This window comes from Bos mutus, chromosome 1 (assembly GCF_027580195.1).
Source record: "Bos mutus isolate GX-2022 chromosome 1, NWIPB_WYAK_1.1, whole genome shotgun sequence".
Lineage (NCBI taxonomy): Eukaryota > Metazoa > Chordata > Mammalia > Artiodactyla > Bovidae > Bos > Bos mutus.
This window is the reverse complement of record NC_091617.1, coordinates 126,716,261-126,740,581: the sequence shown is the minus strand read 5'-3', so window position 1 is coordinate 126,740,581 and position 24,321 is coordinate 126,716,261. Positions and strand designations below refer to the sequence as shown.

At 50.7% G+C, this 24,321-nt stretch overlaps 1 protein-coding gene across 1 annotated transcript in view; it reads left to right on the top strand.

Moving 5' to 3' along the window:
- The window catches only part of SPSB4 (splA/ryanodine receptor domain and SOCS box containing 4), an 86,409-nt gene that overhangs the window by 10,501 nt on the left and 51,587 nt on the right, over window positions 1–24,321 (top strand). Inside the window, exon 2 of the mRNA XM_070385008.1 lies at window positions 5,406–6,252. Within this exon, the coding sequence (XP_070241109.1) occupies window positions 5,559–6,252 (694 nt within the window). The 5' untranslated portion in view covers window positions 5,406–5,558. The remainder of the gene's footprint in view (window positions 1–5,405; window positions 6,253–24,321) is intronic.

Sequence of the window (24,321 nt, the reverse complement as noted above, 5' to 3'; positions counted from 1 at the left end):
AGCTTTTTCAAGTTTGGCGCTCAAATTTAGTCATGTCCGACTCTTTTGAGACAGCATGGACTATAGTCCACCAGGCTCCTCTGTCCATGTGACTCTGCAGGCAAGAATACTGGTATGGATTATTATTTCCTTCTCCAGGGGCTCTTCCCGACCCAGGGATCAAGCCCTCATCTCCTGCACTGCGGGTGGATTCTTTACTGCTGAGCCACCAGGGAAGCCCTTGGAATGCATTCAGGAGGTTAAATGGCTAGGGCAGAGGACACGCACAATTTAAAGAAGCATGTAACATTCACCCGGTGCCTCCCAGGTACCTATGCCATTCCAGACAGATGTCTCCCCTGATCCTTGCAAAGACAGGCAAGGTTAGCCCATAGAGTGCTTTTCAGATGCGTCTCAGAGAGGTTAAGCCCTTACACAGGGCCCGGTGGACAGGAAGGGATTGAATCCCTGCCCTTTGTTATATTGTGCAGTCACTGGCTTTCCTTAGTGAATGACCATTAGTGGACATGAGCACTCTGCTTTGATCCTGTCTTGTGGGGAGCAGCAAAGGGGTTGCTGTGTGTCCACCTCACTATTGCCAGTGGGAGCAACTTTTGAGGTCCCCACCTGCCATTAATGGGGCAGAGGCTTCACGGCCAGAAAGGAAAGCAGCCAGACCTCCATGGCCTGAAAGTGACTGCTTTCAAACCCAGTAAAGGTGTCTCTTCAGCTGTTCCAAAGCTGGCCTAGTGTACATAGGATAAAGCCATTTCCCTTAGAAATCTCCTGTGTGGGCCACGGAGCTGCTTACAGTCCTGTACCACCAGAGGCTCTGTTCTTGCAATTGGTTGTTTTAGTTGCTAAACTGTGTCCAATTCTGCAGCCCTGTGGACTGTGGTCCACCAGGGACCTCGCCCACAGGATTTCCCAGGCAAGAAGACTGGAGTGGGCTGCCATTTCCTGCAAGGCATCTTTCTGACCCAGGGATTGAACGCATGTCTCCTGCATTGGCCAGCAGATTCTTTAACACTGAGCCACCAGGGAAATCCTGGTTTTTTATTAGATCTTTTGCTATTTTATTATGCTTAATTTATATATTTTCACTCTTCTTCATGCACTAATATGAGTACACCAGCCATGATTTCCTCTGAGCTCTACTTTAATAGGATCCCTCAGATTCTAATACATGGAATGTTTTCTATATTTTATTTTCTAGATACTCTTCAGTTCCTATGTAGGGCTCTTTTTGATCCAAGTTGTTTAAAATAGAGTTTTTAAAAATGTCCAAAGATAGAATTTTGTCATCCATAATTTTGTGATTAATTTCTAGCTTTTCTTCTGTATTCAGTTCAGTTCAGTCGCTCAGTCGTGTCCGACTCTTTGCAACCCCATGAACCACAGCACGCCAGGCCTCCCTGTCCATCACCAACTCCCGGAGTCCACCCAAACCCATGTCCATTGAGTCGGTGATGCCATCCAACCATCTCATCCTCTGTCGTCCTCTTCTCCTCCTGCCCTCAATCTTTCCCAGCATCAAGGTCTTTTCAAATGAGTCAGCTCTTCGCATCCAGTGGCCAAAGTACTGGAGTTTCAGCTTCAACATCAGTCCTTCCAATGAACACCCAGGACTGATCTCCTTTAGGATGGACTGGTTGGATCTCCTTGCAGTCCAAGGGACTCTCAAGAGTCTTCTCCAACACATGTTCAAAAGCATCAATTCTTTGGCGCTCAGCTTTCTTTATAGTCCAACTCTCACATCCGTACATGACTACTGGAAAAACCATAGCCTTGACTAGACGGACCTTTGTTGACAAGGTGATGTCTCTGCTTTTTAATATGCTGTCTAGGTTGGTCATAACCTTCCTTCCAAGGAGTAAGCGTCTTTTAATTTCATGGCTGCAGTCACCATCTGCAGTGATTTTGGAGCCCAGAAAAATAAAGTCAGCTTCTGTATTATCAGATTCTATACGATTTCTGCTTTTGGGGAGAGGTTTTATTTGTGGCCTAATATATGGGAACTCTTTTAGAAATGTGTATACATTAATTGGCTTTCCTGGTGGCTCAGAGGTAAAGAATCCACCTGCAATGCAAGAGACTGAAATGAAGGAAGCATGGGATCAGTTCATGGGTTGGGAAGATCCGCTGTAGGAGGGCATGGCAACCTACTCCAATATTCTTGCCTGGAGAATCCCATGAACAGAGGAGCCTGGTGGGCTACAGTCCAGGGGGTTACAAGAGTCACACAAAACAACTAAACTTCTTCCACTAACTGCTACTATACATAAATTAAATCTGTCTTATTAAGTATGTAATTTTGGTTTTTCTACATTTTTACTTAATTTGGTCAGTTGATCTGTCATGAGCTAAAAGAGGTGAATTAAAATCATCTGCCTCTACTGGGTATCTGATCTTCCTTGTATTTTCTGTAGCTTTTGCTTTGAATTTTGGTGTTGTTATTTAATGTAGTCAGTCTTCAATTGTGGATTATATTCTTTATTGTTATAAAGTGTTCTTTGCCTCATTTAAAATCATCTGCCCTTAATTAACTTTAGTTGGAGAAGGAAATGGCAACCCACTCCAGTATTCTTGCCTGGAGAATCCCAGGGACACAGGAGCCTGGTGGGCTCCCATCGATGGGGTTGCACAGAGTTGGACACGACTGAAGTGACTTAGCAGCAGCAGCCTAATATTAAGTTTACAGTACCTGCTTAGTTTGAGGTTGCTTTTATTTGGTATATATTTACTTTTTCTATTATTTTCAACATTGTTGAATTACTTTGCTTTGGGAGTGTCTCTTAAACGCGGCATATGGTTGAGGGTTTTGTCTTGTTACCTTAAAATCGTTTCTTTTTAGGAGTTTCCTATGGCCATTCATTGATATATATATAGGGTTTTGGTCTTAGTTTTATGTCTTTGTGTTTTTGCTTCTATCGCTTTTTAAAGCAAAATCTTTCCGTGTATGGTCTGTTTTATTTTGTGCTGTGTTTTTTATGACAATTTGGAAGGTTTGTGTTTTATTTTGAGTTCTTCTGGAGGTTGCCTTTGAACTGTGTAAAATGTATTTAATCTTTTTTTTTTTTGAAGCCTGTACTAGTTGCCTCCCTTATGAAATAAGTGATCACAAAATTAGTTTACAAATTTGGTCACAGTTTTCATCTGTTTTGTGACAGCTTTTTTCTGGTGAGTTTTCTTGGTTTGCCGTCTTTTTTCCTGTTCTTTTCCTCATTTCTTTCTTTTCCAGTATCTTTGACTATGTCATGTGCTGCTTCTCTTTGGAAGAGGTGAACCTTCCTGGTCAGCATTTTGCAGGCGGTGTGTGTAGACGAAGTGCCGTGAGGTGTTTTAGGAGAGCAGGATTGCTTCCTGGTTCGTGGTAACTGTTCACAGGCCTGTGGCAACGATTTGTTCTAGCTTCTACGCAGTCAGCAGGGCTCTATAGCCATGGGCTTCCCGCAGTTCAGGCCCTTCTGCTACTCTGCCCACAGCACACTGCTTCCTGTGAAGATGGCGGACAGTAATTTTCTCCATTGGTCCCATCCTCCTTTTTCACCTATAGTGTCAGAGGCAGATCCCATCGCTGGACCACACACCCTGTACCCATGGGTCTTGATTAGGAATCTTCGTTTTCCTTCTTCAGGGAGTGCCAGCTACTGGCTGACTCTGCCATCTTCATCAGCAATCTGCAGCCACAGGTGTCTTCTGGAGGTGTTCACTCACACCTCGTTTGATCTTCACTGCTTTTGGCAGCCCTTGACCGGTTTTTTGGCAGCCTTTCCTTATAAGTTGTGGTTTGGATTACAAATGTGTTCTGGTTTTGCTGAAGATAGAATCTGCATTCCTGTTTCTGTTTCTCCTTTATTTTGGGTGATTTTGGATATGAAGAGGAGTAACTATTTTGCTATCTTAGAAATGTCTAGTGTTGCATATTTTTACGTATGCTGGTATCCCCTTAGATTAAACATTAGCCAGAGTTCTCTGGATAAGGTTGGCATGCGCTGAAGCTGGGGTCTGACAATAGAAAGGAAAGAACACAGAGCTGAAAATAAAATTGGAAGGTTCAAAAAGCAATGCTCACTATTGCAGCCAGTGCTGTATGGCACTTTGGCTGGGACTGTACCACTATTTGGGTGCAACGGTGTGGCCAGGCAGAGCAGGGCATGGGAAATGTCTGCCTCCTGGTCTGTCTCAGGGGAAAGTGCTCTGAACCTAGCAACTCTCAGACCAGGGAGGGGAAGGCACATGCCTTTGCTCTAGATGGGCTGCAGGGCTCAGCTCTCCATCTCTCCCCACACCCAGGGTCCATCCAAACACCCCAAGAACCCTGAACTCTGGCTGGTCTCTTAGTGATGGTGGCCAAGTTCTCCTCCCTGAAAACCAGGGTCTTGTCTCAGAGGAGGCTGTCCAGAGTCAATGTTGTTAATGGGGTTTATATGCCCAAAGACAGAGCTTGCCCATCCAAAGGGAAGTGGTACATGCAAGATGTCTAGAAGACAGAGCCCGAAAGGAAAATCTGCTGGCAGAGTCTCAGGTTTGGCTTCTAGTATTGTCTCTTAGCTTCCCATACCACTTGGAGGGAATATTTTATCCCCATTTTATAGATAGAGTCTTAGACAGGCTAAGAGAACCTTCCTGTGGACGCACAGCTAAGAGATGGAGAGAGGGATTTACATATAGTTCTCTCTGGCTCCAGAGCCTGAACACCAACTCTCTCATCACCCTGCTTCCAATTCACCTTACCATGGAGACCTCACCCTATCCTCAGATGCTTGCCTTATGTCCTTGTTCATGTCCCTGGGTGACCTTGATGAATCTTTGCTCAGTGTCTAGCTTCTCAAGACTGATTGCACTTTAAATGCTATTTAAGCTCCCCAGGGCTGCCAAGGATAGGAACCAATGGACCATATCCTAAACATCTCCAATGCCCCTGTCTTGAACACCCTGTTCCCCCTACCTAGAGCACAGGGCTTGTTTCTTGGGACCAAGTGCACTGGGGTTCTCTATGATTTTGAGCAAATCACAACTTCTCTGGGCTCAGTCCTTATTTTGAAAATAAAATAGCCTGTGATTTCTCCAAGAGCAGAACACAAACTCTGAAGCCAGATGGCCTCAGTGTGGATCTTGGCTCAGCCCCTTCTTAACTGTGAAATGTTGGTTAATTAGTTATCTCCTCTATGACCTATGCGTTTCTCATCTATAAAATGGGAATAATAATGAATGTCTTATTGGGAGGGCTTAAGGATTAAATGAGCTAATAAATGTGAATCATCTAGAGCAGTGTCTGGCAAATGGTGAGTTCTAGATAAGTGCCATATATCATTCTATTCATTAGTTATTATTATGAATGCATGCCCAGGGCCCAGCCAAGGCATGGGCATAGATGGCTGTCGAGGCTGCTGTTATAAGCCGTGTCCTTTGCTTCCTTCCAGGAGCTTGGTTCCCTGCCCCAGCCCCGTGGAGGCTGTGGGCGTGTCCGGTCCAGACGCCTGGTTTCCAGCCCCGTGGCCCATCCCTGGCTGCGGGGAGTGGAAGCTCCCAGGAGGTAGCGGTGGCCCGCAGCGGCCCCGTCCCGGCAGCAAGCCATGGGCCAAAAGCTCTCGGGGAGCCTCAAGTCGGTGGAGGTGCGGGAGCCGGCGCTGCGGCCGGCCAAGCGCGAGCTGCGGGGAGAGGAGCCGGGGCGGCCGGCGCGGCTGGACCAGCTGCTGGACATGCCGGCGGCGGGGCTGGCGGTGCAGCTGCGGCACGCGTGGAACCCCGAGGACCGCTCGCTCAACGTTTTCGTCAAGGATGACGACCGGCTCACCTTCCACCGGCACCCGGTGGCGCAGAGCACGGATGGCATCCGTGGCAAGGTGGGCCACGCTCGTGGCCTGCACGCCTGGCAGATCCACTGGCCTGCGCGGCAGCGGGGCACGCACGCAGTGGTGGGCGTGGCCACGGCGCGGGCCCCCTTGCACTCAGTGGGCTATACTGCGCTGGTGGGCAGCGACGCCGAGTCCTGGGGCTGGGACCTGGGCCGCAGCCGCCTCTACCACGATGGCAAGAACCGGCCCGGCGTAGCCTACCCTGCATTCCTGGGGCCTGAGGAGGCCTTTGCGCTGCCTGATTCACTGCTCGTGGTGCTGGACATGGACGAGGGCACACTCAGCTTCGTCGTGGACGGCCAGTACCTGGGCGTGGCCTTCCGTGGCCTCAAGGGCAAGAAGCTCTACCCGGTGGTGAGTGCCGTGTGGGGCCACTGCGAGGTCACCATGCGCTACATCAATGGCCTTGACCGTAAGTGCAGCCTGCCGTGGGGGATTGTGGGGGATTGTGTGGGTGGGGGCCGGGCAGGGATGGGTCCAGAGGCTGCCAGTCCCTAGTGGAGCTGGAGAGGGAAGGGAGTTTGTGGGGAGGGGAAGCAGGTGAGGCCCCATCCGCCGTCAGCACTTGGGATCATCCTGCGGCATGGACTGGAGGTAAGGATGTGGACCCCAAGCCAGGCTCCTGGGTTTGGATCTTGACTTTTTTCTGCTCACTTGGTGATCTTGGGCGGTGCCTCAGTTTCCCTCTCTGCAGAAGTGACTCAATGAGAGTAATCTAGTTCAGGGTTGTTATGAGAAATCAAATAAGATAGTAATACTGTAAAGTGACCCTGATGCTGGGAAAGATTGAAGGCAGGAGAAGGGGGCAACGGAGCATGAGATGGTTGGATGGCATCACCGATGACATCAATGAACATGAGTTTAAGCAAACTCCCTGAGGGGATGAAGGACAGGGAATCCTAGCACATTGCAGCCCATGGGGTCACAAAGAGTCGGACATGACTGAGTGGCTGAACAACAACATGAAGTGCTTAGGACAGTGCTTAGAACTGTCGGTGCTAGTCACAAACCTTTCAGTCTCTGTAAAGTGAGAGTGAAATTGCTCAGTTGTGTCCTACTCTTTGCGACCCCATGGACTGTAGCCTACCAGGCTCCTCTGTCCATGGGATATTCCAGGCAAGAGTACTGGAGTGGGTTGCCATTTCCTTCCCCAGGGGATCTTTCCAACCCAGGGATTGAACCCAGATCTCCCGCATTGCAGACAGACGCTTTACCATCTGAGCCACCAGAGAAGCCAGTCTCTGTAAGGATTGTGCCAAATGATGTCTCCTGTGTACCTGGCTTCAAGTTCACAGCAGGAGAAGAGAGACAAGTAGAAGACAGAGTCTCTGCACTTGAATCTCTTGCACTCAAGTTACTGATAAATAATAAGTATTGATAGTAACTATCATTTATTGAATACCTGCTGTATGTAGGGGCTGAACACTCAAATCTAGGTCTTCCTGCTGAACTCTCTCTTAAAGGGGGCATCTCGCTGACTATTGCCTCATGGGAATGAGAGCCAAAAGTTGTGGAATCTTCTGACTTCTTTCCAGAGGACCCAGCAATCTAGATTTTGTGCAAACTATTCCCATTTTTCAAGTTGGCAGCTGCTAAAGACACCGTGTGGACAAATAGAACTCCCTTGCAGGTTGCAGATAAGCCCACAGGCTGTTGGGTTTGACTCTGACACCTCTAAGGCCTTCTCTCATTTAATATACACAGTCATCCTGTGAAGCTAGCTTAAAAAAAACCCTGGTAACAAAAACGGTTGTTGATTTTAGGAGGGAGTCACTCAGGCAGGGTGGCCCCTGGACAGAAGTACACATGACTGTCTGCCCCCCATTGAATCCCTGCTGAGCAGAGCCTGGAGTTGGGCGCTTGTGGGCTTGCACATACCTTATCCACTTGACTTATCCCCTGATGAAGCTCCTGAGGTGGGCATTTAAAGCCAGAATTCCAGCTTATTAACTTTAAACCAGCAATATAACTGCTCCCTTTTGGAGAAGAGGAAACTGAAGAGCGGAGCTTGCCAAGAACAAGAACCCGGGCCTACCTAATTCTCTCAGCTCTGAAGCCCATTCTTTTCCCATGCTCCCCACTTTAGCTGAGGGACTGAGAGCAACACTCCAAAAAAGAGGTCAAGGACAAGATTATACTCAAGTAAAATTGACATTGACTCGAGCTAGGGTGGGTTGACCATTTTCAAGGGTGACAGGCCACCAGGAAGTGGCTGCTGTGCTCTATTCTGTGGTTTAATTGGCAACACTTTTGCTCACATTTCATTTCCGTGGTTGTTGGACTAAGATTGACATTGAATGGCAAAGTGTTGTTCTGTTTTTTCTCTGATTGACTGGTTAAATAAAGAAAAGATGAATATTTGTCCTGAGATGGGCTGGCTTAGTCACCACAGTGCCTAGTGGAGAATGCTGGGTGACGTGGTAACCAGGCAAACCCCAGTGCTGAGGAAACCATCAGCAACAGCAAATTTTATTTTTGTTAACAAATACTCTTGTAAAATGCAACTGGGAAATCTACTTGCCAGAATTGCTCACTGGACTAGAAGGATGGCCTTGATGTACCAAGGCTCTGGGTTCTGACATGCCTCGTTTCCCCCTGCATCTCAATGCTCAGTGGTTTTGTGTCTTTGGTGAGCCACTCTAATGCCTCATTTTACTCATTTTACTCATCTGTAAAAGGGAACAGTGTCAGGTCCCTTTCATAGCTGCTGTGAAATCTCATGCAGTGGCACCAATAATATGATAGCTGGGATGCAAGGCTGGCATTGATACCCAGCAGAACTACCTGAGCCAACAACTGGGCCCCCAAGGTGGGCTTTCCCTTGGGTATTGATTCCACGGGTATTACCTGCTGCTTCATTTATAGCTACAAGCTAAGGTGCTAACAGGGTCGCAGCTAGTGGCTCCCCAATGCAGCATAGGATCAAGAGCAGTCAGGCCTTGATGTTCTGCTGAGGGCAGAGTCTGGATGGGAAAGGATAGTCGTGTCCTGACATCTGGGGCTTTTGGATCCTTCAGGTGGCTGGAGACGCTTGGTGAGACTGAAACTTGGAATGTTCCATCCTCCCCTTTGGCAGTGATTTTTTTCCGGTTGGCAGAGGCTAGAATGCCCATCCAGGAGGCAAGGGGAGGTCAGGATGTCATGTCATATGAGCCTTGGGCATTTCGCATTGGGTAACAGGACTGACTTGAGTACTGTGATCCTGGCCTCTTCTCAGATACGAGTGATGTTTTCTATCTTGGGCAGGGTGTGATTCCCAAAGGGGGAGCTCAGCTTTTCTGGGCTTTGAAAGACCCATGGTCGATGGGACAAGACCTGACTATAGTGTAGACCACCAAAGGACAGGCCGAGGGGAGTCTGACAGGGACTGGTGGGGAGGGGATTGTGCAATGCCTATAGCTAGTAACCTGGGCTGAAGTCCAGTGGATTCCTGGGACACTGAGAGGGGTTTGGCCCTAGGGAGTCCCTGGGTGACCCAAGATGGATTTCTGAGTATGAGGAGAAGTCTGAGCAACACTGCTTGTGGACATGAAGGCAGGTCCCCAAAGTCAGCCCTGACCAGGGGAGTAGGGGACTGCAGTCACAGAGAGAGGTTATGGAGCAGAGAGGCAGATGGAGTTCCTCTCTGGGATGGATTGATTCCCCACAAGATCACGGTGGGGAGAAAAGATGGGCTTAGAGTCTGGCCCAACACTCACCAGGAGGCCGTGGACAAGGATTACCTCCTTCCGGTGGACCTCAGTGTTCTCCTTTGTGAAACAGCTGTGGTAAAGCTCGCCAGCACAGAGCAAGCCCACAGCGACTGCTGCTCACTGCTTTGATTAACTAGGTGAGCTGGGCCAGGTCTGGGGGTTCACCTAAGGATAAAAAGCAAAGTGGCCTCAATAAGGCCTTCTCCAGTATGTAGGAAGGAAGTTAATGGACATCATTTTCTCAGTTTTTTTAATTTTTACAACTATAAAAGCAAGACTTAGAAAGAGCTAACTGCTTGTGACTCTGAAGTATGTGTTTGTGGAGGCTAAGAGCTCCTGGAAGTGCATTTTCCTATTACAAATGTGTTCTTCGGCTACACCCTGGAGCAAAACAGATCAGCATCTGGGGTGGGGGGTTTACTATAAAGAACTACAGGATGCCCAGGGACTCTGCCATTTGAGTGAGTCGAGAAGCACAGAACCCAGGCCAGGCAAACTGGCAAGCTGGCTCAAGGTACCTGTGTCCGGGGCCAAATAACAGCAGTGACACCATCAACCATAACTGACACTTCTCTGGTACTTAGTGTGGGCAGGGCTAGATTCTAAGTACTTTGCACATTTTAATTCATTTAATGCTTGTAACAACTCTTTATAGCTAACCACCTATATGATCATCTTCATTTTCCCATAAAGAAACTGAAGCCCAGAGAGCTTGAGTAAGTTGCTAAAGGTCACATAGCTAATAACGGGATCAAACTGAGGCAGGCTGGTCCAGTGGGTTCCTTGTGCAGATGTTTACAGATTTTACAGATTACTGGGAAGGAACAGGAGAGGCTGCTCCATCGGGCTGGGTGGCTACTCAGCAAAGGATGGAACCCTTTCCTTTGGCAGTGAGTTCGGAGGAGGCCCTGAGAATCTGTCCCTCCCACTGGTTTCACCTCCAGCCCTCAAAGCTCTTGGCTTAGCACAGAGCTCTGCGGGATGTTGTGAAAAGTTTGTTGCATAAAGACAGCCCCAGCAGTGTCTGTGAATCAGGCGTGCTTTGGTCGCTCACGGGAGAATGTCACTGAAAGCATCCCAACCGCTGTGAGGGTCATCCCTGGGGTGGGCCCGGCCTTTGGAATCTGCTCCAGGCTGGTTTCCGGAATTGCTCCCCGGCCCCCGGCTCCTCCTTCTGCATGCTGGCGGCCAGGAGGCCTGACAGAATGGCTTTGTCTCCTGTCTTGGAATTCTTGGGTGGTAAGTAGTATGTGAGGGCTTTCCAGATGGCTCAGTGGTAAAGGACCTGCCTGCTAGTGCATGAGACATAAGAGATGTGGGTTCGATCCCTGGGTCGGGAAGATCCCCTGGAGGGAGAGCACGGCCACCCTCTCCAGTATTCTTGCTTGGAGAATCCCATGGACAGAGGAGCCCGGCGGGTTATAGTCCATGGGGTCACAAAGAGTCGGACACCACTGAAGTGACTTAACACGCACGCACAAGTAGCACGTGAGTGACCCAGGAAGAGGAGAGGGGCCTCAGACACAGAAGCTTTGATCTGGGAGTCGTGTAATTCTATGTATGGAGGGGTACCAGCTAGGTTCTATGCCCTAGGCCAAGTGTCTTACTCACTTTTTTTTTTTTCAGTCCACACAGTGACCCTCGAGGCAATGTTATTGTCATTATCGCCATCTTATAGATGGGGAAACTGAACCTTGGAGAGTTGAAGAGTTGGCTCAGGGCCCCACAACTAGCTACTGGCAGGGCTATACTGAAGCCTGGGGCACTCCTGCACCTTGCCTCCTGCAGCCTGGGCCAGCCCTGCTTCCACTCTGCCTACCAGTTCCAAAGAACAGGTTTCTGAGCCCAGGACTGACTTTCTGGGGGATGGGGGGCAGGAACCTCTAGCATCTCAGGCCTGATGATCAGGGAGGGCTTGTCCACCTTCCTCAAGCCAGAGACACTGTGGTTCCAGACGTCATTCCTAGATGGTTTAATTGATCTGCCAACAAGTATTTATTGGCGCAACAGCTCCTCAAAGAAGCCCTGGCAGCCAGCCAAGGCTTCTGGTATTGATGAAGGCCAGAGAGAGTTTTCTACCAGGATGACTGCAAGGACACTGTCCCCTTGCCAGAACTGTCTGCTCTGTACTCACGACCTTCCTGCCCAATTCCCGTGTGTCTCCTGGTGGCACGGTCCTCCTAGCCGCCCTGACATCCGGATTGTGCTTCTCCTCCCTCCTGACTCAGGTCCAGGCCTGGTCTCCCCTTTGATCAGTGCCCTATCACTCTGCCCTGACTCCATCTCACCCCAGCCCTCAGCCCATGGCTCTGTCCCCTGAGCCCCCAATTCAACACTGAGTCCTCCTCCCGCTTCACTCCACTCACTACTTTTCCACATGGGTATGCCTTCTTTCTCCAGGTGGGTGTGAAGTTCCCCAGGGCACAGATGGTCACACAGGAGGCATGTGTGGGGAAACGGGCAGAGTGGGGACTTTATTTACTTATCTTTAAAATAATTTTATCTAGTTTTGGTTATGCCGGGTCTCCATTGCTGCAAGGACTTTTCTCCGGTTGCGGCAAGTGGGGGCTACGCTCTAGTTGCTGTACTCGAGCTTCTCATTGTGGTGCTTCTCTTGTTGTGGAGCACAGGCTCTAGGGAACACGGGCTTCGGTAGTTGTGGCACATGGCCTCAGGAGTTTTGGTTCTTGGGCTCTAGAACACAGGCTCGATAGTTGTGGGGCGTGGGCTTAGTTGCTCTTCGGCATGTGGGATCTTCCCAGATCAGGGATCAAACTCGTGTCTCTTGCATTGGCAGGCAGATTCTTTACCACTGAGCCACCAGGGAAACCCCAGAGGGATTTAAAAATATGTGTGCATTTACTTTTGAAAGGTAAACGGTGCATGTGACAACAAATTTAACAGTTACAAAAGACTGGTAAAATACCCCCATCCCAAAGCTCCCCAGCCTGTTCCTGCTGGCAACCACTATCGTCACTCTTGCCCGTGTCCTTACAGAAGTCTCACACCAGCGTGATCTTACGGTGAATGTTGCTCTGCATCTCATTTCCCCTCTTAGTAGATCTTGGTGATTTTTTTAATATGATTAACGTAGAGCTGCCTCATTCCTTATTAACAGCTGCATGGGTTTCTGTGTAATGGTTGTATCATAATTTAATTATCTAGACTCTTACTTTTGGACATCTAGGTAATTTCCAGTCTTTGAGGGTAAACTTTTGATCCTGATTTGTAGTTTTATTTTTTACCCCTGCTGGCTAATTGACATCCTTGAGCCTTAGTTTTTCCCCCTCTGTGCAGTGGGAAGAATTAAATATACCTTGCAGAGTTGCTGTGAATATTAAGATTGATGCAGAAATGCAGCATGCACCAGCATGCAACTCACATTAGGTGTGGGGTGGAGGGGAGCCTTTGATATTACAGTATTTCCTGTGTTACCCATCGTGCTGTGCCAATGCTGAGCTCGTCTTTGGCACCTGATGAATGCTTATGAATGGTTTGGTTTCTGGTTTAAAATAGAGCACAGTTGCTTTAATTTTGTATTAAAATGGCTTCAAACTCATTGTTGGACCATGATCATTTGATTCAGTCAGTTCAGTCAGTCTTTATATGGGATGCCTGTCAGTATAGTGAGGCCAGTGGGCCCTTTCTTGCATACAGCCGGTCCATGTGCTCTGCTGTGCTTAGTCACTCAGTCGTGTCCGACTCTTTGCAACCCCGTGAACTATAGCCGGCCAGGCTCCTCTGTCCATGGGGATTCTCCAGGCAAGAGCAAGTCCATAAGAAGTGTGTTTTGCTGATTTGTGTGGTTTTTTTTTTAACCTTTCATTATTTTATAGTTAGACAATGAAAACTCAGAAAAACAACAGTAGTTTCTCTCAAGTCAGTGAATAGCAGAATGAAACTCTTAAAACATGTCTTTCTGGGCTTCCCTGGTTAGGAATCCACCTGCCAGTGCAGGGCTCACAGGTTCCATCCCTGGTCCAGGAAGATCCCATGAGCCATGGAACACCTAAGCTCGAGCACAACAGCACCTAAGCCCGCACTCTGGAGCCCATGAGCCACAGCTACTAAGCCTGTGTGCTGCAATGACTGAAGTCCGTGCACCTAGAAACGGTGCTCCTTGACAAGCGAAGCCAGCAAAATGTGAAACCCACACGTCACAACTAGAGAGTAACCCTGCGCACTGCAGCTAGAGAAAAAGCCTGCAGGCAGCAGTGAAGACCCAGCACAGGCAGAAATAGATAAATACATGAAACACGCCTTTCTTACCACAACATACTTCCTGTTTTATTTATTTACTTATTTTTTTATTTTTTTAACTTGCTTGTTTTGCTGTTTCGTTATTGCTGCTGCTGCTGCTACTGCTAAAAGTGGCAGTTCTTTGAGGCCAGAAGTGCATCCTAGTCTCCTCAGCCACCCCTGCAGCAGAGTACATGGTAGGTGCTCAAGCAGTGTGTGTTACTGTGCTGAGCTCCCACCACCTGCTTAGCTTTTCTCTTCTCCACTGCAGTGCGACTGGAGTCATTGTTGGTTGGATGGGAGTGGGCAAGGCTCAGAGTTGCCGCCCCCTTGAAGCCTGACCCCAGAGCAACCCATTTCCACCCCTCATTGTGCGTCATGCACCGCACATCTGTCCCCGTACCCAAGCCAAGCAGAGGCTGCATGATGGCGCAGCAACTCAATTCAGGGTCTCAGCATTCAGAAACTGGCCCCTACCCTTTGTTTTCCACAAAAAGGAACAGACTTTCAGCTGAATAAAAGGGCTTCGCTCAGACAATGTGGCCCTGCTTTGAGAGTTCTTTTCACACTTCACGTAGTCATGAGTAGGGTCATGACTAGTAAGTCCTGCCTGCAGAAGGGAGCTTTTTGTTGTTGTTGTTAATGTTTATTTCTTTATTTATTTGGCTGCATCGGGTTTTAATTGTGGCATGAGTGATCTTTCGCTGAAGCACACTAACTCTCTAGTTTTGGCATGCAGGCTTAGCTCCTCAACATGTGGGATCTTAGCACCCCACCCAGGGATCAAACCGACGTCTTCTGTATTGCAGAATGGATTTTTAACCACTAGAACACCTGGGAAATCCCGGAAAGGAGCTTTGAAATGCAGGCCCATTTGGGACAAGTGTCCCCATGGGCCACTGTGGAGCTGCTGTCATTTTTCTTGGGGGGGCAAAGCCAAGGGTCATGGGAAGAACTGCAGCTTGGGATCTCCCAGCCTTGGCCTCAGTCAGGACTTGGCTGCTAGTTAGCTCTGACCCAAATCACCACCCCTGAGCCATACTGTCCTCACTGTAATAGTAACAGAAATTTACTTTCCCATAAGGCATCAAGTTCATAGGTCACATATAGAAAGTGACTGGACTGGTGCCTGGCACATAGTATGTACTGAAAAATGTGGGTTTAAAAATTACCAGTTTGGACTATTACAGCTCCCATGCTGCTGCTAAGTCACTTCAGTCGTGTCCGACTCTGTGCAACCCCATAGACAGCAGCCCACCAGGCTCCCCCATCCCTGGGATTCTCCAGGCGAGAACACTGGAGTGGGTTGCCATTTCCTTCTCCAACGCATGAAAGTGAAACGTGAAAGTGAAGGTGCTCAGTCGTGTCTGACTCTTAGCGACCCCATGGACCGCAGCCTACCCAGACTTCTCCGTCCATGGGATTTTCCAGGCAAAGAGTACTGGAGTGGGATGCCATTGCCTTCTCCCATAGGTTGGTAAAATTCTTTAGTGTTATTAGACGTGGAAGTAATTATTGTTGTTAAATGTGGGTCCATGTTGTGAACACTGATGGATTCCACACAAGGGAGGTTTGGGGAAGTTTATGTCTCTTTTCTCTTTGAGATACGTGATGGAAATGCCACCAGAGGTTCAGAGGCCACTGTGAGTTTGTCACAAATGAGCTGGGAGTGCTCAGCCTTCCTATGAGCAGTTTTAAAGGTTTCCAGCTAAAGTGTCTGCTTCACGCACTCTGTAGCTTTCACTGGTGAATTTCCCGGTGAGTGTGTTTTCAATACGGATGTCCAAACATGCAGTGTCCTCACCAGTTATGCCATGTGTATATTCAGCAGAGATGAGCTGTGAGGTGGTAGGCCTGAGGGGCAGCGTGTGCCTCTGAGCAGATGACTGCTAGGCCTGGCTGTGGACTGGGCACTACCGGACCTTGGAGGAAAGGGAAAGGGATGGGGCGGCCAGTCTTCCCCTCTTGGGGACTGGCAGGGGGTGAAAGCACTCTGCCCCGGGCATTAGGGCTGGAACGTGCCATTGGACAGCCCATGCAAGACCCACATTTTACAGATGGGAGCTGAATGGACCAGAGAGCCGGGAGGAGTTGCCCAAGGTCACCTGATAATTTTAGTCGCAGAACCAGAGCTAAAACCCAGGTCTCCAATGCCCGCTTGGCAATGCACCTCACCAGAAAAATGAGGCTGAGATTCAATGCAGTTTATGAGCCTGTATTGAAAAGCCCAACATCGATAAAGGAGGACACTGGAGTTTAGGAGAAGTAGGATGGATGGGGGTTAAGGGCCTTTGGAGCTTGGGTAGAGTTTAGGTGCTCCCACACCCCCACCTCCACCCATCGGAAGACCCTCCTTGGCCTCTCAGTCCCTCCTACATGTCAGACACCCTACCCCTGCTCAGACACAGAACCAGGGGGTTCAGCGCCGTCAGGACGAGACGCTGGATGGCCCGGGCATAGGTTTCCTGACTTCTCACACCTGTGCAGTGGATGTGATGCTGGGACTTTCCCATAGACTTGCTGTCAGTGTAGCATCTCAGACCTTCGTGTGCACTCAAGTCAGCTGGGGATCTTGTTAAAGCCAGCTTCTGACGTAGCAGGTCTGGGCAGGGCTCTGGGCCGTGCCTTTCTGAGGAGCTCCTGGTGATGCTCATGACGAGGCATCAGGCAGTCTGTTTAACAGAAGGGTTTCCTGAAGCAGGTGTCAGCAGCTGCCACTGTGTTTGAACACCCTCAACTACAGCACAGCCAGCCTGTTCTCACCCCTGCCGATGGGCATCGGTGCGACTGGGGTGGGTGCCACTGGAAAGGGCAGTGAACTGGGGGCATGGGCAAGGCCTCCACATGCAAGGCCCCCACTCCCCTTCCTCCCCATCCCCTCCCCCTGCCTAACCCCACTCTGATCCTGCAGCCCAGCTAATCCCCTTGGCCTATGCTGACCTCTTTTCTTTGTTGGAAATGGCCCGCTTCCCCCGCCCCAGCAAGACCCAGGGTTGCCTAGCCTGGCTCTCTGCCTGCCGCCCTCCCTCCTGGCTGATGCAAGGGCGAGTCCTGTGCACCCTTCATCCCCCCCGACCCCCGCCGCTCCCCTCCCCGGCTCCCAGCAGCCCAGCTGAGCCTGCTGCATAAGCCCCTTCCCCTTCTCGCCCCACTTCTCTCATGTCCTTGTCTTCCCCCACCACTGCGGAACTCAGTTTATGTGTCCTGAGACCCAAATTTTCACAGTTGCCAGCGAGATGTACCCAAGTGAATCCGCACTATCATCCATGAATTTCCCGTGAGGGCAACTTCTTTTGGGAAGGGGTTACTGCAAATAGAAACAGCTCTGTGTTAAACAGCCCTCAAGTGAGCACTTAACAAGAGACCAGACGCTGCTTAGCACAGCGGGTGCATCATCCGACTTAAACCACCACAGGCCCCTGCCAACGCTAGTGAGCATCCCGTGCACGTTATCCCATTTCATCCACGGATGAAAAGGCATTGCTATCCCACTTCCCATGTGAGGAGACTGAGGCAAAGGGTCATGAAGAGCCTGCTCAGGGCAGGAGCTTGGGAGACAGCCAGCCTGCAGATTTGAACCCACACCTCTCACCTCCATGACGCACGGGGTCATGTGAGTCTTCCGTAGCTCTGTGGGTGGTCCCAGACCTCGGTGCTCGGGTGCTTATCAGAAGGGTTTCCCGAGGCTGGTGTCGTCAGCCCCCACGGCCCGAACACCCTTACACCGACAGCCAGACCATCCATCCTCAACCCTGCCCGTGGGAGTGGGTGCAGCTGGGCTGGCAGTGGATGGAGTAAGCACGTTTGTAGGAGGGTATTTAAAACATGGGGAGAGCAGACAGCCTGCTGGGCTGTGCCTGCGGCTGGGGAGCCGGCTGACCCTCCCTGTCGCGTCACTTGGTTGGGGGCGGTTAGCATGAGTTACGGCTTAGCCCAGACACTAATAAGGCTGCTTGTCTGAGGCCTTCCATAATTCAAGTTAAGGCTGTGCCGTTTAATGGCCCTTCTTCATCAGATCTTCCAGGACTCGGTGCCTCCTTAATGATTTATTTGCTTGGGATGAAATTAAGCCGAGACAGCGTGAGCTTGGAAAATACCGCTGAGCCGGTTCTCCCCAGTTCTTCATCCTTCGCAGCAGCCACTTTCTATAAATAGAGCTGCGAGCCCCGCGTCGTGACCCGCCTGCCGGGAGCCCCATCCCCCTCCTCCCCCCACCGGGTACAGGCTGCCCCATCCTGGGCCCCCGGGACCACACTTGATGAGGCAGCCCACCCGAGGCTGTGACCCCAGCAGAGACGTGGTCCTCCCCGTGGTGGAGTCATTAGAGTAGAAGCATGAACCCATCCGAGTCAATCCATTAGAAGCCACAGCCGCCTTCCAGATCTTGTCCTATTGGTTGATGTTTCTCTCTCAAAATGCACCTACAGGGGTGTCCTAGGATTAGAGCAGTTTTGCCTGGTGTTCAGTAAGGTGGACGATAGCTTTCTGCCTGTGTTCAGTCCCTGCTGGGAGGGCCACATGGGATCTTCTCCCTGAGGGTGGCTACCTCTGGGACAGGGGTCAGAGTCACAGCCCAGGGCCATTCAGAGTTCACCTGGGGGCCAAGCCCTGAGAATGTGGGGGGGTGAGGGGAGATTTAGTTGAGGCTCCCTTGGACCTCCAGTCCTCAGGAAGGATCCAAGTTGCCTCCATAAGAAGGCAAGTGTGTGGTGGCGCGAGTGGTGGGTGGGCCCAGAAATGGGATGCTCTCCGGCAGCCCACCGCTGCCTCCGCTGCACATTTGCCCCCAGACCCCTTCCCGCCCCACTGTGCCCCACCTCTCCTGTGTCTTGTCTGTTCCCTCATAATTTGGGCATCCCTTGGGGTTAGCTCACCATGGCCCTGACACCGCCCCCTGGTCTCTGACCACTTCTGGCTCACTATTAGCCAACACGCTATCTTCCCAGGTCTTGGTTTAAAGTCCTGAGAGTCTCCGATGGACTCAGCGCTTCTCAGGTGCAGATAGAGGTTCCCCCCAGCCTTCTAATTGGTACTTCTGGCTCGGGTCCCACCTGCTGGTTCCCTTGGTTGTGGGAGTCCTGGAGCTGGTCACTTAGCGCATTTGCCTGACCTCAATGTCCCTCAGGGAGAGTGTGAAAACACGGATTTTGGCTGTCTTTCCTCTGCTGAATCCATGGGCCCTGGAAGGAGTATGTGTGTGTGTGTTACAAAGCTTCCCAGTTGCAGTGGATCTTGCCATCAACCCAGCACTGGCTGGAAGTCAGCTGCTCAGGATTCCTGGCTGAAGGAGGCTTCTTGGGTGAGTGGGGGTGCAGTCAAGTAGTGAGGGGGTGTGGGTGGCTAAGCAGTAATGCCCCAGGTATACGGGTACTGGTTGTTGGGAGGTGCTTGGAAAAGAGGGAGGGGGGACTGGGAGCCAGAAAACCTAGCGTAGCCACTCCAGCTTGGCAGCCAGCTGTGTGACCTTGGGCAAGTCACCTCCCCTCTCTGAGCCTCTGTTTCTCCATCACAAGAAGGAAGGGATTAGACAAGATGACCTGGAAGGGTCTCCATTATTCTTTGCTATCTAATATCCAGAGAGTGCACATTTGATTTTTTTTGGATGACAGACTTTACATACCCTCTGGTCCAATACAGAAGCCACCAACCAGGTGTGACTATCTACACTTATGTTTAAATTAATTAGAAACAAATTAAAAATCCAGTTTTTCAGTTGCACTTGCCAGACTCAGTGACTCCAAAGCCACAGGTGGCTGGTGACTACCATGTCAGACAAGGTAGGCGTAGACCATTTCCATCATCATGCCAAACTCTAGTGGACAGCGCTTCTTGAGTGCCACTGGGAGGACTGGGGAGCCCCATGGAGAGGGCGTAGGCCACTGTTTCTGCATCCAGGGCTGCGAGGAGGTTCAGCTCTCCCATGAGCTGTTCCAGGACCCAACTCAAGGATGGGGGTCAGGAAGGACCCTGGACTAGGCAGCAGTAGGAGGACCAGGAAGCCTTAAAGAATGTTGTAAGTCCTGGGTGGGGAAAGCCAGGAGTGGGGCACTGACAGGAGGTATGCCAGGAATGCGAGGAGGAGGGCCAGGGCACAGCAGGGGTCAGGAGCTCTCTTGTGGGGAGGGACAGCTGCAACAGAGAGGCAAGAACCCAGGACCCCCAGGTGCGGGTTGGGGGTGCAGCAGAGCCCCTGACTAGATCTGTGTCCTTGGAGCATCCCTGAGCCAGCTGAGCCTCCTCCTCCTAGTGGGTGAAAGGGGAGGAATGAGAAAGAGGATTGTTAATGGAGATGAAATAAAACAGACTCTTGAGAGCCCTTTGTAAATGGTGGCCTGGATCAAGGTAGAGACTGCTTCACAAGACGCTGTTGATGGTTCGCTTCGGCTTGTAATAATCATAGCTGCCTCAGTGGTGGTTTTAAGGTTCTGAGGTGTCTGTTCTGTCTCTCCATCTGGGCAGCAGGCTCTTTGGAGAAAGGGAGGGTTTGTTCTTCCCTCGTCCCTGCATGCAGGCAGCTTCTGTCCACACCATCCCTCTGCAGCTGGGCAGAGCAGCCCTGGTGGCTGCTGCGCAGGGGCCACGGCTCTTGCTTCTTCCTCCTGACCTGGTGGCCTTTCGCCGGCATGAAGTCATTCCCCTGGAGTCCTCCAACAGTTTTCCTTGTCCCTAACACACGTGTGTGTCTGCCTGGATCTGGTTGTCGTTTTCTGAACCCATAAGCTCCTCTCGACTCTGACCCCAGCCCCAGTATATAAACAATCCAAGGGCAGAGGTCAGAGGCCAGGGCAGGGGTGCTCTTGGGGTGCTCTTGGCAGGAAGTGGCCTGGTGTCTAGTTTCATGATGAAGTGGACTTTCATCTGCATTCCTCGCTGGGAGGTGACATGTCTGGCTGACTGTGGATAATGGATTGCCTGCTGCACCCCAGCCCTGGATGGGTTCATGGCTCAGGTCTGGCTCTGGTGTTTCATGAAGTCCCCACCAGCACACACAGAACATAGAGATGGGAGTTGAACCCCCCTAGAGCCACTTGTCATGACACCCGATTGATGGGTTTCCTGACGGAAGTGTTCATGAAGATAAGTCAAAGTAAACATTTGCTAAACACCTCCTTGCCCCAGAAATGCTTTATATATATATATATATATATATATATATATATATATATATGCAGTTCCATTAACTCCTTTTTGGCAGGTCATGTTAACATCCCCATTTCATGGATAGGAAAACTCAGAACTGGAATGTGGACCCTAATCTGTCTGATTCTCAGGTTCAAATGTCCTGAAGGTCCCCTTTCTCGCCCCTGGTATCTTCCATCTGATCACAGTGAGGTTTTTCAATGCCTGAAATGCTCCTTGCGCTCCTTGCTTAGCCTCAGTGTGAAGATCTGAACTTCTCTGGGTGAGGGCTCAGGGCCGGATTTTGCAGAGCTCTGTGACCTGGGCCAGACACAGAATCCTTCTGAGCCCACGTGCCCTCACTAGACAGTGGGGGCACCTTACATATCCAAGGAGCCGGAGGGGTGGCATGCCAGGCACACGGCTGCCCCCAGGTTGTTTGGAGGGGTCCCGGGGAACTGTGCTCCATGGTATCTGAGGAGACAGTCCCCATGCTACCCACCCCCACCACCCCTAGTAGAACCCTGGGCAGTACCTCTCTTGACCCAGGACATGTCCAGCAGAGGACAGGGGAAAAGCATCAGCGCCACAGGGGCCCATGTTCTCAGCCTTCTGAGAGTACAGATGGCTTGGCCCTGGGGAGTGGGGGCTCTTTGCTGCACCCCTTTCTCAGGGCAGACTCCAGGAGATGTACCTTATATGTGCCCTCTCTCACCAGAGCTGGCTTCTTACCACTCTGTTACAAGAGTTTGCCCCGGGTCCTCAGGCCAGCATCCGCATCTCACCAGGCAGATTTGACCTCCACACTTTCGCCTATGGCTCCTTGCCCGGATGCCATCTTCATCTGCCTAGTGCGATCCTTTCTCCAGGCTCTGAGAGATGCCTGCGTTGTTTGTAAAGTGCTCCTGGTGACCTCAGTTGGTACCGACAACTCTGCTCTGTGCGGCTGGAGTGCACTTGGGGGCATGAGGGCCTGCAGGGCTTTCTAACTCAAAGTTGAAGGCATGACCACATTCTTAAAGACCAACGCTCCAGCGTCTTTCTCTGTGGCTCCCTCTCATTAGACTCTGGTCCCCACTTACCTCTCCACCTCTGGAACATTCTGGGGACCCCGCAGGGCAGAGGGAAAAGCTCTGAGGTCGGGTAGAAAGCCCGGGTTTGAATCCTAGCTCTGCCTTTCCTGGCTGGAGCCTCTCTGTCCTTCCCGTTGGTGTCATCATCTGGAAAGTGCGGCTGATGATGGCCATGGAGGGTGGCAGAGAGAGGGCAGGGGACCTGCCGGCTTGGCAAGCCCAGTTCAGTGCTGTGGGTGGGGCTGCACTGGGGTTCATTCCTTTGCTCTCCCAGATAACAGCAGCCCCACATACAGCCCTGACAGTGAGCACACAATAAACACTTCTTTGCTTTTCCAGTACTTTCTTTTTTAAAAAGATTAATTTATTTATGTAATTTTTGGCTGTGATGGGTCTTCCTTGTTGCACACAGGCTTTCTCTAGTTGTAGCGATCAGGGGCTACTCTCTAGTTGCGGTGCTCGGACTTCCCATTGTGGTGGCTTCGCTTATTGCAGAGCATGGGCTCCAGGCACACAGGCTTCAGTAGGAGTGGACCACGGCTTAGTTGCTCCATGGCATGTGGGATCTTCCGGGACCAGGGATCAAACCAGTGTCCCTTGCATTTCAAGGCTGATTCTTGACCATAGGACCACCAGGGAGGCCCTCCAGTACTTTTTTATGGTGATGTTTCTCTATTAAAAGCAACCCGAGACCCTCAAGGCTGAGAGCAGAGGCCCAGTGTTCACTCAGCCTCTGAGGGGCCCCTCCTGGCCCTTCCCTCCTCCTCCCCCACTCCCATGCCTTGGCCTCCCTGTGCCCTCCCTCCATGCCGCCCGGGTGGCTGCACCGGCCTATAAATCAAACCTGTCCCTGGAGACCTCTGACCCAAACCAGATGGCTGTACAACGCCAGCACAGAGGCAGCTCAGCTTCCAACAATGCCTGTCCCCTCCCCTGCCCGACCTGGGGCCTCGGAGATTCTTCAGGCAGCTGCCCTGTCAATCACTACCAATTGGGGATCCAGGCCTGGCAGCAGCTGGGGGCTGTGACCTCTCAGAGACATTTAGAGACTATCTTGAAGACATTCCATTAAGCCATATAAAGAGCTCTTGACAGTTTGTGGTGTCTGCTTTCTATGCCACAGGTAGTGGCCTGGTGCAGTAGCCTGAGCTAGTATACTCTGTGCCATGGTCTTCCTCCTCCTCCAGGAAGCCTTCCCTAGCTACCGCCGCTGCTGGAGCTTCTGTGGCATAGAATGTCTGACCCTCCAGGCACTCATTCATACCGTGTTTATTTTGTCTCTAAGCATTCACTGTGCTTCCTCTGCCTGGGCTCATGGGGAAGCTTGGACACTGCCTTGCTACCAGGATCTTGCTCCCTGAGACAGCTAAAGCTAATTACAGGACAGGGTGAGCAAGGGACGCAGAGCACCATTAGAATTCAGAAGGTGGAATAACCTTGGTGGCAGTATAACCTTGGAATCCAGGACAACTTCCCAGGCAGGAGCACTCGAGCTGTCTTGAAGGATGAGCTGGTGTTCGCCAGGTAGAGGAATGGGCAAGTATGTTTCAGACAGAGAAATGCTTGCCGCGGGTACCAGTTCAGGGTGTAAAGCAGCTTGATATATTCAGCGGCCTGCAAATTGGAGAGCAGGCAGAAAGTATACCTGGAGCTTACAGCTATATCCATATGAATTAGGTTGGATTGTGTACAACCCCAAATTTCTAATAACCGGCTTAAACCTGAGTAGAGGTTCATTTCTCTCTCACTTAAGACAAGTCTGGAAATAGGGAATCCAAGGATATTGTGGGACTCCATGAGGTAATCGGTGCCTCAGGCTCCACCTGCTTGCTGCTCTACCTTCCCAGCTTGTGATTTCTTGTCTCAAAGGTATCTCCTGGTTCAGAATAACTGCCAGACCTCCAGCCTTGGCACCTGCATTCCAGGAAGTAGGATGGAAAAAGAGCTGGAGAGCACACTGACTCTCTTTAAAAGGTTGTCTCAGAAATGCCCTACTATGCTTCTACTTAAAGCTCAGTGTTTAAAACATTATCACATTCCACTCTTAGCTGCAAGGAAGCTGAGGAATGTAGTTCTGATCAATAAGTGCTGACTAGAACATTGTTCTGCAGAGGCTCTGGAGGCTCTACCTTGGCTTTGTGGGAAAGAACACTGCTCAATTAATGATGTCTCCCTTCATTGTGGGCATGGAGCCAACAGCATGCTTCCCAGTGTTCGTCTTGCTGGTCTGCTGCCAGAAGGTCCTCTCCCCAGGGATTCCCAAGGTGTTTGGTACAGTTCTTGCAAAAAGAGCCAGGCACATGGCCAGCCACCTTCCAAAGCCCCAGAGCTGAGCAGAATTCTAGGTGAAGGGTTTCT